At 43.3% G+C, this 17,851-nt stretch overlaps 1 protein-coding gene across 1 annotated transcript in view; it reads right to left on the bottom strand.

The window, feature by feature from the left end:
- Positions 1 to 13,786, bottom strand: part of GC5 (golgin Putative 5) — an 82,907-nt gene extending 69,121 nt beyond the window's left edge. Inside the window, exons 1-4 of the mRNA XM_086794014.1 lie at positions 13,318 to 13,786; positions 10,605 to 10,789; positions 9,640 to 10,454; positions 8,964 to 9,035 (exon numbers count right to left, since the gene is read on the bottom strand). Of these exons, the coding sequence (XP_086650140.1) occupies positions 8,964 to 9,035; positions 9,640 to 10,454; positions 10,605 to 10,746 (1,029 nt within the window). The 5' untranslated portion in view covers positions 10,747 to 10,789; positions 13,318 to 13,786. The remainder of the gene's footprint in view (positions 1 to 8,963; positions 9,036 to 9,639; positions 10,455 to 10,604; positions 10,790 to 13,317) is intronic.
- Between the last annotated feature and the right edge of the window lie 4,065 nt (positions 13,787 to 17,851).

Here is a 17,851-nt window from a genome sequence, read left to right on the forward strand (position 1 = left end):
ATCCGCAAAAAGTTTGAAGAGGGAGTCCTGCAAGTAACTAAACTCGAAGGGCTCCAAGGGCTCCTCTGTCATACCCTACCACCACTGAATGGAAAAATCATTGGGCTATGGTCAGGGACACCAAGTGATTCCACCAATAATTTTACGGCCATAAAAGGTGGGCTAAAGTGAATATTTGAGCAAGATGCAAGCAACCAAAAACACTTGCTTGAAGACCCGTGTGCATGGAACCGTTGATAGGGAGGATGCAAGAATCAGGCCACGGAATGCATAGGGCGGCACCAAACAAATGCACAAGGATGAAAGTAATGAAATTTCTTGTGTTACGTGGTTTGAAGGTGAAGTTGCAGTTTTTGCTCTTGTGGCCGTTCTTTTAATTGAAATGGAAAAAGGCATGAACTCATTAAAAAAATAATTCAAATTTTTTATCTTGGGTTTGTGTAGGGGGTCGTGAGGCAGAAAGCACCCAATTGGGACTCATGTGGACCATAGTAGTTAGGGGGTTGTTTGAAACGGGTTTCCTAAAAGTTTCAAACGGGTTTCGTAAAATCAGCCCAAAGTTTCCTACAAGTTTCCTACCTACAGGTTTTTGCATGTACAAAATTTCAAATATATACTGTATAAAATATGTAAAAATAACACTAAATGCATAGAATACATGGAAACATCAATTTGAAGCCTATAGTCTTTGAATCACAAATAACAAAAACCATATAATCATCCATTATCAATGTCAAATGATCAAGATTCAAAGACCACATGGTCCACTATCCATGATCCGTGATCCAATCATCCATCATTCCATGCCATAACAAAAAAAAAACCCCATACATGAACCTACATAGGTTAAAACTTATAAGTGTGAAGTGTTAATGTCACATGAATCATGATGAATCAACAGTCATGGCCCGCCGCCCAATGCTCATAAACAATACAAAATAAATCAGCCTTGATGAGGGAAAGCCGCACACAGAAACCAGAAAAAACTTTATCAAAAGAGTCGCAGAGATTTCAGCGTTAGATTTGGGGGGGGGGGGGGGGAGCCAAAAAAAATTCTTGAAAAAAACGTGTTTCCTAACTACTATGATGTGGACTGGTCAATTAGAGATACAAAAGCCAAATTTTTTTTGCTTAGGATGGGTGCTAAACTTAGGCTTATTTGGGGCTGATTTAAAGGGCACCCAATTTTGGGTTAACAAGACCAATTTTGCTTAAGTGAACAGTTGCCTCCCTTGTTTTTTGTGGATCATTAAATTGAAGAGGCACGCTTGATGAAAATGTCACCAAAGGAAGGGGAGACACCATCCGAGCACCTAGGACTGAAGATTGGGAAAATTGTGGGTAACCTAGGCTAGGGAATACCCAAGTTTGTATTTCATCGGTGTTTTGGATTTATGGTATAAGTGAAAGTATTTTGCTTCAAGTGAGTTTTTCTATCACATATGGCATCTTGAAGACCCGTTGTCACCATTTGGTCCATCTCCATTTCTGGAGCCACTTCTATGGGACTGTCACGCCATAGAGCGGCCAGATTTGTACCATGTTCACATGTGGCCACGCCGGGGTCAGTCATTTGGTGTCACATGGACAGGAACCAATTGTGTGCCACCCGTGTGTGACCATAATTGTGCCATATGGACGGAAGCCTGTTTGCTGCCACCCATGTATGGCCAAGACTGCGTCTTATCCATGGGACTATCACTCCATGGTAGGACTGATATTTGTGCCGACCTTGTCTTGGGATTGTCACTCCATAGGAAGGCCTGTGCCAGGACTTGTGTTTTGCCCTTTAGATAGGACTTCACATTTCTGTCGCGCCAGTTTCATGCCCGACAAGAAATCTTTGTACAAGCTTCATGAAAGGAGATTTCGTCCATTACATGTGCGCATGCATTTATGTTTGCATGCATAAACTTGTTTTCGCATGACTTGTTCTCGTGTGTTTGCCTGCTATGTCGTGCCACCAGTACACTGGAAGGGGACACCCCCAGTGTACCGTGGGTGTGCTGTTTGCTTGCTGATCAGTTGGTGTGGCGTGTGAACAGGTGGTAAGTATTACCCTTTTTGGCTTTTTCAAATAAACCTTAATGTTTATAAGGTTGGGTGTTCACACACATTTAAAACCTTGGCTGGACATTTGGTTTATTGAGGGTGCCCAACATTATTAATAACATTATAGTTATTATTGCATGAGGTATTTCTTTTCCCCCACACGTGGATGGTTGGTGGGAGTGTGATTGAAGGAAAGTACCCACCTTGTTATTATCAGTTGTACTTGCTTGTTGTACTCGACTACATATATATCAGTTGTACATGCTTGTTGTACTCGAATACATATATATCAACTGTACATGCTTGTTGTACCCGATTGCATCTGTACCAGTTGTACCTGCATGTGTACCCGACTGCATCTGTACCAACTCTACCCGCCTGTTGTACCCGACTACATTTATACTTGATGTACATGGTGTACCAACAGTACCTGTTGTACCTACAGTACCTGCAATACCTGTTGTACTTGCTGTACCAGCCTAGTCTGCCTACAATTTGAGAGTGCAATAAAAAGAGAGTGAGCTTCTCTCCTGGAAATTGAATTTGAATATTTGTCAAGTATTTATCTTCGTATTTTTCAGATTCAGTAATAATTAAAATTAAATGTTGTTTGAATAAGTTTTGTCAGGCAAAATATCACACCCTGTTGCCTTCATTAAGTAAGGCCATCAAGATGGTGACTTTTTTCCCATGACTACCCAGACCGCACCCTCATATTTTGAAGGAGCCAGTGATGGTCATTTGGGGTATGCAAGAAAACTGGGAGCAAAGCTGATTCAGGAGCACCAAGTATTGCTCCCCCCACGGTGTTTTACCTTGCCAAGCGTTGGTACGAGCGTGCCTGTTGGTGCACGGTCCCGGAAGACCAGTGAGAGCAGGTGCTCACACAATAAAGGTGGGAGAGATTACCTGTGTGTCTTGGTCTACACCGATAACATCTCATTGTTTACCAGTTGTATTCACTCCTTATTACGGAGAAATCTAGCCTAGGGCCCATGAACACTTGTACAAATAAATACTCCAAGAAATACAACAATATTGAGGGGGGAAGGGAGGGAGGAGGGGCGGCCCTTTCAAGCCCCAGTGATGGTGTCAAGTATTCTTTGTTATTTTTTCAGTTTTAATGTTGCAAGTGTTGTCCATTGTTTGACTTAGTTAAGTGATCTAAAATATGTGTATTCTATCTTCCGATTTGTCAGGCCTCCAGTAGGGAGCGGTTACATTGATATCAGAGCCCGGTCGTCTCTCTTTCTCGAGAGGAGACTGTGTGTTTTAAGATCGGAAGAAAATACAGACACTTGACTCAATGGACAGCCAAGGCAACCCTTTGGAAGTGCCAAATTCCAGAGACCAGTCCAGTGCTTCTCGTGATTCCAATGCCTTGCTTGGAAGGCACAAGCCTCTTGAGAGAGGTTATGACAGTGCATTCATAGGACAGCCATCCATGGAAAAGAGCCTGTGCGTGAGGATGAGCCCAATGCATTGAGAGCTGAATTGGAGCACATGAAGAAGCTTTTGCAGGCAAAGGAGCAAGAGCTGAAATTCTTGCATGAAGATCCCCATGTCCAAAGTTGTCACGTGCACACCAGTCAGGTGTACAGTGACATGGCATCATTCTATGGCATCATTAGCATCATCATGAGTCATCAGGCATTATTCAGGCATTTATGCAATTTTATAGGCATTTATGAGGCAGCCGACTGGCTTTATTGGTATTTTATGGGAGATATGTACTGGCCGACTGCAGCCCATCTGGCCGACCAGCCCTCTCACCCATATATATTCAGGCGCCTCTCCATTCAGTCAATTAGGGATCATCCTCAGCAGCATAATCAGCAAGGGAAGCGCATCCTCATCTGGATCATCAGCGTTTCAGCCCCTCATCTCAGCAGATAGATCAACGCATCATCCTCAGCATCATAATCAGCAAACGCCTCATCCTCAGCATCATCATCAGCAAACGCATTCAGTTCAGCCCAACAGATCTGCGTTTCATCATCAGGTCAGCATTCAGCATCTGTTCCAAAGCCTCCCTTCAGCGTTTCCTTCCCAGGATACAAGGGAAAGAGTGGACAGCAGTTCATCCCGCATTTTCAGCATATAGGCAGCATATTCAGCAGTACAGATCCATTTGGATCTCATTGTAACCGCATTCATTCATCTAATATAGCTGCATTGCATTGACACATATTTGTCTATCTCTTGAACATCATTAAGTGCAGTTTAGTTAGACTAAGGTTGTGATTACTACGGTCTTAACCCCTCACATGTCACATTGGTATCAGAGCGTTACAGGGTAACCAGCCTTAGAGCATGTTCATTCCATCAGTCATTCAGTCAGTCATCATTTTTATCGCTTCCGCACAGTTAAACCCAGTTCTCAAAATTTTGCAAGCCACCCTCAGGGAATTTCCCTTAGGTCTACATCAGTAACCCATCCATCTGCATTCTTGCACAGCATATAGGGTTGCACATGGCTTGCATAACAGTCATCTTAGCAGTCAGTCCTGCATACATGTTACCCATGAACTCTCAGGGAAGAAGGACATCCATCATCAAAGAAGCACATAAGTTTTGGGCTTCAACTGGCAGCAGCAGCAGGGGGTTTCTCTTCCACAGAAGACGGAAGTTTGCTCCAACATCGCCTCAGGAGGTTCAGAGCTTCAGGTACGACGGAGATGGTAGGTGAAAGGTTTCCAGAGGCAGGTCAGGGGTGACTCAGGTATTTGCCATTCAGTTCCCGCAGTACATAGAGTCATGGCTCAAAGGATTTCACTCCTGCAGACGGCTTCAGTCCCAGCAGAAGACAGAAGGGGGCAGTGGTTCGGAGGAGAAGGATCGCAGAGTAGTCGAAGGTTGCCAGGTTTATCACCCAGCAACAGTTTAGCAGCGGGGAATGTCACATGCACACCAGTCAGGTGTACAGTGACATGGCATCATTCTATGGCATCATTAGCATCATCATGAGTCATCAGGCATTATTCAGGCATTTATGCAATTTTATAGGCATTTATGAGGCAGCCGACTGGCTTTATTGGTATTTTATGGGAGATATGTACTGGCCGACTGCAGCCCATCTTGCCGACCAGCCCTCTCACCCATATATATTCAGGCGCCTCTCCATTCAGTCAATTAGGGATCATCCTCAGCAGCATAATCAGCAAGGGAAGCGCATCCTCATCTGGATCATCAGCGTTTCAGCCCCTCATCTCAGCAGATAGATCAACGCATCATCCTCAGCATCATAATCAGCAAACGCCTCATCCTCAGCATCATCCTCAGCAAACGCATTCAGTTCAGCCCAACAGATCTGCGTTTCATCATCAGGTCAGCATTCAGCATCTGTTCCAAAGCCTCCCTTCAGCGTTTCCTTCCCAGGATACAAGGGAAAGAGTGGACAGCAGTTCATCCCGCATTTTCAGCATATAGGCAGCATATTCAGCAGTACAGATCCATTTGGATCTCATTGTAACCGCATTCATTCATCTAATATAGCTGCATTGCATTGACACATATTTGTCTATCTCTTGAACATCATTAAGTGCAGTTTAGTTAGACTAAGGTTGTGATTACTACGGTCTTAACCCCTCACATGTCACAAAAGTGTCATTGAAGCAGGGAAAGCTGATGTCATGGTGGATATGACCTTTGAGTCTATGGCTCGTGAAGTGGGCAAGAAGCCAAGAGAGTTGGCACTCTCCTATCTTATCCGCAAGGGTGATCTCAAAGAAGGAGAGAATGGAGAGTTAGTATTCAAGAATCCACCTCGTTTGAAGCACGGAGACTCAGCATCTCAACGATTGAGGTCTTTTATACACAAGAAAGAGGTATCAGTCAATTCTCGTCATGCATCTACTCCTCATGGGACAAGAGGCAACAAGTATGTGCATGTTGGAGCTAGTGGGTGACATGATGGCCTCGTGGATTCAAAGGATGTATATCATGGAGAGAGTGGTTGGCATGGAAGCCGAAAGACACTGCCCATTGAGTTGTCTCCTGGTGAGACATTGCATCATTTGGGGAGGTCACATGCATCCGGGCCACAGATTCATAATGCACATGCCACCGTGCCTCGTGAAACATATTTAGCTGCCCATGAAGCCCATGCAGAGAGGGCTGCCCTGTTGGATAAGGGAAAGAGAAAGAGAGAAGAACATGTATCACGTCCCAAAAAGCTCAAGGAGTTCAAGCCAAGGGACAAGTCCGTGAAATTTGATGACTTTCATGGAGAGTATGATGCCTCCAAGGTGCTTGCTTTTGTGGCACAATTTGACATTGCTTTTAGTGATGAGGACTTCACTGAGAAGTCTAAAAATCGTCATGCAAGCATGTTTTTGAAGGGGACAACTGCCCATTGGTGGATCACTGAAAAGGCCACCAAAGATCCCATTTGCACTTGGAAAGAGTTCAAGGACAGATTTTATGCACAATTTTTGCCTCCCAATGCGGAGCAAACTCTCACCCAAAAGTGGAATAGACTTGAGCAAAAAGACAATGAAAGTGTGCAACAATATGTCAACAAATTTTGGAAAGTGTTGCTTGAGGTAACTCCCTTTCCGCCAAAGATGAAAGGAAGAGGAAGTTTCGCTCCGGATTGCAACCAACTTATCGTTCGGGCATTGAATTGCACCCGAAACACACTCTTCAGCAGCGCATAGCATCTGCTCTTACTACGGAGCAATTGGTGCTTAAAATTAAGCAGGATCAGGAAAGTTCTAAGGGCAAAGAGAGGGCTGCCCCAAACTTGCAAAAAGCTGGACAACCACCTAAAAAGAGCTTTCGGGAAGCCCAAAAGGGTGGTAAAGCTGAAAGTACCCCATCCAAAGACATTGCACCAAAGAAGAATAAGTTTGGCTTGACTCCCGAGCAAAGAGAGCAATATGTCAAAGAGGAGAAATGCTTTTCTTGTGGTAGTAAAGAGCACATGTTTAGGCGATGCCCCACCCGCAAGCAAAAGCATGAAGACAAGCCACCCAAGGCAAATGTGCATGCCATACCCGATGTGCAGGGTAACACTAAGCATGATGGCAAAGAGAGAGTGGTATGCAAAGCTTGGGGACAAATCAAGGATCAACCCACCTTATTCATGTTTGATGATTATGCAACAAATAACTTCATCTCTACATAGATGGCAGCCGCCCTAGGCATAGAGATTCGGGACATGGGACCCCAAATTGAGGCAGAGGCAGCTTTTGTTGGCAAAGAGGTATAGGTCACTCCTCTTATTGGAAAGTTGCGCATCCATATCCTGGGTTATTTGAATCATGAGCATTTCTTGATTGCCCCACTCAATGGATGTGATGTATTACTTGGCAAGCCTTGGCATCATAGGCTTGAGCCCCGCAAAGAATATAAAACCAACAGGATCACCATTATGCATAGAGACCGCATGCATGTCATTGATGCTGACAAGGAAGGGGATTCTATCCTAGTTGTCTCTCACATCCAAATTATAAAGGCAATGAAAAGGAGTCTTTCTCCGTACTTGGTTTTTGTTCGTGACAAAATTGAACAACATAATGTGAATGTGGATGTATTGACTCAAGAGGCTGAATTTTCTTAATGCTTATAAAGATTGTTTTGCCGATGCATTGCCAGGAGAGCTACCTCCTGAGAGACCGGAGGATCATAGTATAGATCTTGTACCAAGAGGAGATCATGACGCAGGTTAATGAGCTTTTAGACAAGGGTTTGATTCAGCCAAGCTCTTCACCCTTTTGTTCTCCTATGCTTCTTGTGCAAAAGAAGGCATGTGCGTCAATTATCGAGCTCTAAACAAGCTCACCATCAAGAACAGGTTTCCAATCCCACGCATAGATGACATCTTGGATAAGCTTGATGGTTCGGCTTGTTTCAGCCGTATAGATTTTAAGAGTGGTTACCACCAGATTCGTGTGGTACCCCAGGATGTCCATAAAACTGCATTCAAGACAGCTTTTGGATTGTATGAATTCTTGGTAATGCCTTTTGGCATTACCAATGCCCCGGCAACATTCAACCGTATGATCGACAGGATATTTCGACCCCATCGTAAGTTCACAGGTGTATTCTTTGATGATATCTTGGTTTTCTCCAAGAATGAGCAGGAGCATAAGACTCATTTAGCTACAGTGTTTGAAGAGTTGCGAAAGCATAAACTCTTCATAAATGCTAAGAAAAGTGAGTTCTTGCTCTCAGAGATACACTATTTGGGACATATCGTATCCAAAGAGGGTGTAAGAATGGATCCTGCTAAAATCGAAACCATTCCGAATTGGCCAGAGTTGCAAAATGTACATCAAGTGCATAGCTTTCTTGGGTTGTGTTCATTCTATAGACGATTCATAAGGCCTAGTCATCTTTTAAAAAAGGCGTGTCCTTTCATGGTAACCCTTGTGACAAGGTGTGACTCTTCAATAATGTCCATTCATTTAACACGATGATTAAGAGTTAGTCCAAATCATGACATGATTCGTTCCAAACAAGCAGCTATTCCCATCAAGAATATGGGGAGCAGCAAAGCTGCAGCATACGTTTCAGGGAATGGCCAACCTACCAACATTCCCTAGCGAGCATCATGATTGACCAATGGGGAGGCCAGGCCAGAAATCATTTCTTGATGTGATGCATCTTGTACCGTCCCATTGACAAGTCAGCATCCGCTACTTGAAGTGACACTTCCGATACTGTGCAACTGACAAATCAGAAAACAGCAACGTGTTCCATCAATGCTGACTTGGCGAAATCCCATTGAGATTCTGTGCACAAAAGAGGCTGATTGCACTGGGAGGTTGCATTCTGTCGTGAAGCAATCATGATGCTTCAGGCATGCTTTATTGGCTTTAGAACTAAAGGAAACCAGCATGCAATTGGTACTGATGAACAAAATTTCCCCACAAAACACAGAGTTCCATTCAATAAAAAAGCTGCACCTTTATATCTTCCAAAGTAGATCGGAGATTATCATTTTCCAACGACAGCCTTGATAACTCATCTGCCTTCACCTGCAAGCATCCACCATAAAAAACAACAATACACATACCATTCAGATATGATTTAATGCTCAAGCATATCAACCAACATCTTTCAAGCCTGCTAATGCATTTTGAGAGTTGCAAGGTTGCCAATCATGTATCAGTGGTTCTCTCATCAAGATGATAATAGAATTCAAAACATGGTTTTCTGTGTTTTTATTTAGTTGAGTAGATCTAGGGTTTCGAGTCTAGTGTTAGGGATCTAATGTTTATGGTTAGGGTCTAGCGTCTAGGGTCTAGGGTTTAGGGTTTGGGGTCTAAGGTCTACGAGTTTAGGGTCTACAGGGCATACACAAGTGATGCAGGCTAGACCCATCCACCCGTGAGGGGGAAGGGGAGGGAAGGTCATGCTGACGAGCTGGCTGGTCACACCTGCTGAAGCCCTGAGACTTGGAAGCATCTCCTCCTCATCACTTTTGCATGCTGGACATCCTACATTTCCTGATTATCTAATACATTGTGGCACAACAAATGAAAAGGCCTCTCAATCATCAATTTTGAGGCTTTTCTGAGGCTTTAATCTGCACATGCTCGATACACTTTTTAGTAGATTGAAAGAGGGCTTGTCTGTTACCTTTGACTGATACGCCGCACCTTGCAATGCATCCTCCAGCATTTTCACCTGTGCCTTGAGATTGTCAACATAACCCTTATCATGTTCAGTCACAGGATGAGAAACCTGTGGAATTAAGGAAAGAACAGTTTGGGTAGAGATCTCTGTATTGACTGTCTCTTGTTCATTTTGCACAAGAGAAACAGACTCATTGGTGTCATCCATCATTTTTAGAGTTGGAACGGCAACATCATTGGCAGCAGTTACTGGACCATCAGCAAGCTCGCAGCTTGTTTCGATGCCTTGATTGATATCAGCAGCCTCAAGTTGAGCATCCGAGGGGTCAGAGCTTACTCCACCCTGGTAATTCTCGTGCAGCGGCACCTCCTTTTCCTTGTACTTTGCATCAACAATTCCCACAGCAGTCGTATTCCCCTCCCTATCACTTGCTTTCACTGTTTCTTGACTTGCTGTCTCTTCAGCACCTTCTTCTAGCTGCTGCATAGAAGGTAAGGTTTCACTATCCAAAACCTGCAGTCGCTCCATCTTTTCCTCATTACTCAAAGTCCCAATATCAGACTCAGAAGGTGCTTCATGAGTTGTTGATAACATCTGCTTGTCTTCATCAAAGAGACTCCTCACATCCTTTTCAACATCAGCTGTGACTGTCTCATAGGAAACAAAATTGTCTGGACCTGGTTTCTCTGTTTTGACTGGACTAGTTCTCGTTTCTGGAATATCTGATTTGCTGAGGTCCTTTGGTGCATCTCTCTGACCAACAAAAGCAAAAACAGGTTCCAATAATGTTCTTCTCTCTGCAGTGGAAGCTTGAGCTTCTGCCAAACAGAAGATAAACCCAAACACAACTTGCTCAACATGAGAATATAATCGTAATTCCTATGTGGCAGTCAAAGGAGGAACAATTCCAGATAAAATCCAATACACATAGAACCAGAGTCACCAAAAATTGTGTCCAAGAAACCTACCGTTATGGACTTTCCCCTTTTCATCGAATCCAAGGGCAGAATCAAAATTCTTCTCAATATTCTTTACACTTTCGCTTAGCTTTGTGACAGCTCCAGCAATATCACCGAAGTTCCCTAGTGTGACTTTCCCCAGCCATGCCATTGTCTAGGTGCTACAAGATGAGCACAGGCAATTTCCTCTTTGCCTGTTTGAGCCAGCATTCATGTTAGACGCAGTGATGAGAACATAGAGGACCCACAGTTAATAAAATGACTGCATAGAATATCAAAGGAGAGGCACACAAATGATTTAATAGAAACTCCTTATGACACTACGTTTATCTTAACTCCCAAAAAAAGCTCCTAATCTCAACAATTCAATGGACAACCTATGGTTAGGGTAACACAAGGTTAGGGGCATGTGCTAAGCCAAGACTAGAGTTAGGGTTAACCCAGGATTAGGGAAGGCTTAGTAAAGCATGGGGACCTAGAGGGTTCACACATAGGGTAGGGCGCTAGTAGGATGAGGTATGGATTGGACATTGGTCAATAGATAATAGCAAGGGACTAGTTATAGCTAAAAGCTTATAAATAAAGCAAGGTTATAAATAAAGCAAGGGCCAATAATAGTTGGGTTATTGCTATATAAGTGACCATGGGGGAACTTATGAGTTATTAGAGGTATCCACACGGCTGACAGGAGAGCTACTAGGGACGTGCTGGACCTCACGGCCAGGAGCTACAAGCGGGTGGCTTGGCCTAGTGGTATGGGACACCAGGTTGGGGTCATCTTGGCACTAGACCTCACGCTCACGGGTGGTTCGAGGTCCTAAACCTACGATTGGGTGGTGACTCACTAGCCACAATTTCTCGCGTTCATGCGATGTGTATTTAGGTGAGTGGGTCTAAGCTTTGATTCTCAGTCGGTTCTCTGTCAGCAGAGACTAGGGTTTGGGTCCTTGAGACCTTACAACACTATAGTCTTCAGATATAGGCTTTCATTTGGCACAAAAGTTTGGCTTCCCTTAAATAAAATTGCTTGTTTTTTGTTGTTAAACAGCTTGTGGATCAGCCAGAGAGCACTTATGTTACAACGAAAGGTTCCAAACAACTGTCCTAGACTGTGAGTCAATTCTAAGTGCAGAATTCCCCTAGTTACACCTATTAAACTGCTGATTTTTGCTTCTTCTGTTCCCCTACTCAGTATGTTGGTATGAAAAGCCTTTGCTGTGAGCCACATGCATCATCCCCATACGTGCCATGTCTACGAGAGAACACTGAGGTTAGGGTTTGGCAGAGAGTTTCAGGCAATTGTGAGCCATTTAAGAAAAGGAACAGAGGCCATAAGTGTAGTAAGAATAGGTATGCACATGGCATGATACTAACTGCATACTGAAGAGATCTCCAGAACCTGAAGGCATTTCGCCCATGAGAGTGAGGTCTAGTGCCAAGATGACCCCAACCTGCTCCATCTTGGTCTGCATGAACACAAGACAGGCACTTGGGCCCAGTTTCCGAATGGCCCCTCTTTTTAGAGTATTTTGTTTACAGATATGAGAGTGCAAAAGCTAGGGAATGGCACCAACTCAGTTGCAGCAGCAACAGGCCAAAATGTAACTGATGGGAAAGCATCAGGAAGTAGAACAGAAACTTTGGGCAGAGACCAAGAGGCCATGAAGAAGCAAGCCCACGCAGAGCAGACACCGTCGAAGCAAGCCCAGGCCCAGCAAGTTGCCATGGCCAAGTGGCAAGTTTAAGTTCAACAGGACAAAGATGAAAAAAGCCACAGCAGCTCTTCCTCGACAATGGGAGGAGGCTGAGGACTCATCAATATTTGCAATGCAAAGAGGCCAAGGAGGCTCAGCACTTGCAGAACCAGATCACCACCAATAACGAGAACAAGAACAGGGTTGGGATAGTGCAACCGCACTATGTAAGGCTGATTAGCATCCAATGGTGGCATCATTCTGACATACCAAACAGCCCATTCTGGATGCACCCTGGAATGTGTCTTACAGCAAATTCACACCTAAAGCATATCTAGATGCACTACTTGGTTGCTCAATCAGTTTAAATCAAGGTCCCTGATAAAACCATTCACAATCATGTATGACACAAATCGTGGCAGTCTTGGTAAGCAGCACAGTCATAAGGTAGCAGGCAGGGCTGGTGGAGCCTTGAGGCACCTAATGGCAGTAGGCAGCCAACCAAGTAAAGATGACGTGCATTCAGAAACATGTAATGATGATCCTGAGATACATGTTTTCAAGAGCACAACACGTTATCCCCCATGGTTGGGAATTTGGACAGAGCAATCGCAACCCTGCGATCTGCAGTCAATCCTATGTATTGATGCTTTAGTTCCTTGCGGTATCAAAAATGCATGAAAACATCTCAGCAGTTAATTTGCTTTCCCATCCACTCTAGACTCTCTCTGCTCTGCACAGACATTGCTGTCCTGTCTCCATCACTCACTTGACACATGAGGGTGAGGAATGGCAGTAGTCAACAAAATAACTCGCCAAAGCTTGCACACAATCCTCATCACGGAAATGGTCGTTTCCCGTTTCTTAAACACATCAAGAGACCATGCTAACACATACGCAAGACCACGATTGTGGTTAAATGCTGAAAATGAAAATGAACTGCGGTTTTTCAGGAATTATCTAAATTTAAGATTTTATAACTTGATTGATTGCGAGTTAAAAACATCTTAATTGAGATTCAAAAATACCTGGGTTAGGGGTTAACGCAATAGAGCTGCTGGCAGTATGGATACAAAGATGCTCAGTCCTCCAACGGCAGCAGCAACAGATCACAGTGTATATATGCTATAGCCCAAAAACAAAGAAAACAGTAACCCTGATGATTTCTGATCTGCAAAACCATCCATCCCGCCGAGCAGCTCGCCGTTAACCTGTCGTGGTTCTATTGTAAACCATGTTTCTTGATCTGTTCAAAAAGCAGATTGGCGAGCCCATATAAAAATGCTCTACAAACGAAAGCTGCCACTCTTTAGAGACTGCACCCTCTGTACTCCTGATGACTTCTGATCTGCAAAACCATCCATCCCGCCGAGCAGCTCGCCGTTAACCTGTCGTGGTTCTATTGTAAACCATGTGTCTTGATCTGTTCAAAAAGCAGATTGGCGAGCCCATATAAAAATGCTCTACAAACGAAAGCCGCCACTCTTTAGAGACTGCGGTGGATCCTACGTGGCAACTTTATTATATGATCCTCCTTTTTCTTTAATTTTTTATTTATTTTTTTCCTTAGTTCTTAAGGCTCCTTCACAAAAATAGAAGCATATATAAACCGTCCAAAAGAGCACTTCACTCGTATAGAAGGTTGTCATGTAGCAAAGCACAAAAGAAACACCTAGTCTTGTAGAAACCTTTCACTGAAATTGTCAAACAACCACCATGCATCCTATTTTCAATGATTCAGTCATACGACTTTCAAAGTTAAGACCCCAAGGACAAATTGAGACACACACACAAATGGAGGAGAGAGAGAGAGAGAGAGAGGGAGAGGGAGGGAGAGGGAGAGGGAGAGGGAAAGAGAGGGGAGGGGTTACAGGAATGGGTAAAGTCCCCTCCTGCAAGATAAAATGTTTCTTATATTACTAGATACATTGTGTGGGATCATCCATAGGAGAAGGATCCTTTGACAAAACTATAAAAAGAAAACCTATTAGCATAATCCAAAGCCTAACTTTAAGTGTAGGCATGGGAGAATCCTTGGACACATAGTCTCCAAAAATGGGATCGCCCCATTAATGAAGGGAAGAGTCAAGTGATAGTAGAACTTGAGATAATAGAAAGCCCAAAACCTATCTAAAGATTTGTGGGACACATGGGGTATTATAGAAGGTTCATATTGATATATGCTGAAATTGCTACACCTCTATATGTTTGTTTTGTATGGATAGAGGAATGCGAGGAAGCATTCCACAAGCTAAAGCAAGCTTTGGTATTAGCTTTAATCCTAAGAGCTCCAAGATGGGACATTATTTTCCATGTGCATATTGATGCATCAGCCTATGCCATAGGGTGCGTATTAAGTCAACACAAGAAAAGTACATGAATTTGCTATGCTGGTTGGTAGCTAAATAAGCCTAAGAATAATTATGTGACCACTAAGAGGGAAGCAATTTGTCAAGAAGTTTTGCCATTACCTTTTGGCAAACAAAGCATACGACCACTCAGTGTTTATGCTGTAAAGAAGTTTTGCCATTACATATGTTGACCATCAAGTCTTACTCTATTTGGCGTGAACAAATCATGTATAATGGGGAGCCTCATATGGTGGTTATTGCTTCTTCTTGAGTTTGATTTCACTATCTTAGTGAGAAAAGGGTCAACCCATGTAAGAACCGACCATATGTCAAGAATCTTTTGTGGAGAGCCACCAACGAGAGTTGAGGACGATCTCCCAGATGCTCTCCATTTCAAATCAGGTTAGAGCTAAGATGGAGCTATGGAATTGCTCGGTTCTTAAGCCATAGATTCCCCTTGGAGGAATCGATGTCCTAAAAAATGAAAAGATAATTGGTCAGGGTTGCAGCCCCTTACATGCTTATTTCGGGGCAACTTTATAATTAAGGGAGAGACGACATCCTAAGACTCTGTGTGTGTGAGGATGAGTACGTTGATATTCTTGAACAAACTCATGCAAGAGTCACTTGGAGGAGGACACTTTGGGGGTAAAATCATTGCTCATCTTAAAGTCCTCTATGTAGGGTTGTAGTGGCCACCAACACTCTTTGGTGATGCCATGGAATATGTCGAACCCTTTAGCCAAATGGCCAAAGACTAGGGCAACAGTGAAGGCATGCCAAGATGATCACAAAGTTTCTTTAGAGTACATCATCACCAAGTTTGGATTTCCCCTAGAACACATAACCGATCAAGTGACCCATTTCTTAAATGAAGTGGTGGAGTTCCTCTTAGAATAATTTATAATTGTCCATGGTAAGTCTTCCCCTTGCTATCCACTGATAAACGGACAAGATAAGATCACAAATAAGGTCTTATGCATAGTACTCTCGAAAACAATTGAAGCTTCCTCGAAAGTTCTACGGACCTCTCTCTTAAGAACAACTTGAAGCCATCCACCTACAAGCTGAGGACAAAAAGAAATAAAAAGGAAAAAATAGGCACAACGAGAAGTTAAATCTCATGAGGAGAAAGCTAAATTGAGGAGAGGCATTATACCTATCCACATGACTAAGGTAAATAATGGCAATGGAGAAGAAGATGGGAAGCCTACAAGGCTTTGTTTGGACTTCCCCACCACCACTATAAAGAGTACAACCAAGATTGCTCTATTAGATATCAGAGTGGGAAGAAACCTCATATCCTATGACACATGGATCTCATTAGGCAAACTCCCACAAAGGCTTTAGTGAAAACTATCTCAAGGCTATATAATGAATGTGAAGGTGTTGCAAAACTTACGTTCCACATGAACTCTTGTCCCGTGGAAGGTAGTTTCTTTGTCATGACTATAAGAACTATGGCGGAAGAAATCATCCTTGGAAGAGGGTGGACAGCTAAGCACGAATGTACCATTAACTGGATAATAAGAACCACAACTATCAAATTTGAGCAAAGAACCACGAGTGTCGTTCTTGTAGAAGGAGAACCAAGACGGATCTCCTGAGAGATCTAGAAATCGCTCAATCTATTTACAAGCAGGTTCGATCGAGTCAATAAGTTCTATCAGCTGATGGATAACCCCAACCCTCCCCATATATACCACAAACAACAGCCAAGAAGCCAAAAGCCAAACCTAAGGTAAAGAAGCCCAAGCCTAAAATCAAGGAGGAACCAAAAAATGGCCCAAGAATTACCAATCCTTGCTCTACCTCCACTTTGCCACCAACACCTAAGAATAAATTTTGATAGGCATGGAACAATTCGAACGGCTATATCCCATGCATCTCTAAAAGCCAAAGTAAACCAAGAAAAATAGGCATGGATCCCAAGAGCCAATATGCTAAACCTACAACAAACCTTATACGACGAGCTGGTATGGATCCCAAAGCGAGGAAGAAACACTGGGCGAAGAATTGATCTAGCCACCCAAGGATAGATAACCACGGAACGCTCTCTCGAGGCCCAAGGATATTATCAAGGATAGGGCTTGATCAAGTTGCTAAAGATTAAATCCACAAAAGGGTGACATCACCAACAACATAGCATTGTTGGAATTAGGGTTAGGATTGCAATAATGCACACACACAAGATAGAGAAGCTTGAGAGCACACAAACTCACTAGATTAGAAGAACGAACAAATGTGTGCCAGATACAAAAGATAAGTACACACCCCAAGACAAGTAGATAAGAGGGTGTACATACGCAAGGGGAAAAAACCTCCTAGTGAGGAAAAAAGTACCCCGGTGGTCTTAATTGTGTTCACACACATCACTACCATATAATGCTACAAATCCCCCCTGGAGTGATGATGTGAACAGGGTATGGCCGATCAATTCTAAAAAGGTAATAAGCCCAAAGCTTTACGAAAAGCTTCAAACTTTTCATGAGGAAGAGTCTTGGTGAATAAATCTTCCATGTTGTCATGTGTAGGCACATAGACCAAGCTGATCTCTGCTGGCAGAGAGTCTTTACCTGACATAGTGGTAATGCACCTCAATGTGCTTAGTGCGAGCATGAAACATTGGGTTCCTCGCAACTGCTAATGCGCTCGGTTGTTAGTGGAAATCATAGTTCTAGACGACTGTCCAACACCCAAATCAGCCATAAGACGTCTGAGCCACACACACTCACCTGTAGCTATAAAAGCTGCCCTGTACTCAGCTTCACAGCTAGAAATGGCCACTCTAGGTTAATTCTTGCTAAGCCATGATATACATGAATCACCAAGGCGAAAGCAAAACCCACTAGTGGACACTCGTGTGTCATAACATTCAGCCTAATATAAATCACTAAAAGCATGCAGCTATGACTCACCTCCTTTTAGATAAAACAATCCAAAATACTGAGTGCCCTGTAAACAGCGAGAAACCCGCTTAGCAGCTGCCAATGCTTCATACTTGGGCTATACATAAATATGCTCAATTGTGAGACCGCATACTGTATATCTACTCTCGTGTTGCATACATAAAGAAGGTATCCAACAGCCTACTGATACAAGAGAGCATCAAAAGAGTCTCCTGCATCTTGAAGACTAAGTCGAGTACCTGTCTCCATAGGTGTAACCACCACAGGTTTACAGTCTTCAAGATGAAACCTCTTCAATAGCT

Source organism: Cibotium barometz, chromosome 60 (assembly GCF_041138505.1).
Source record: "Cibotium barometz isolate CiBa-2024 chromosome 60, ASM4113850v1, whole genome shotgun sequence".
NCBI lineage: Eukaryota > Viridiplantae > Streptophyta > Polypodiopsida > Cyatheales > Cibotiaceae > Cibotium > Cibotium barometz.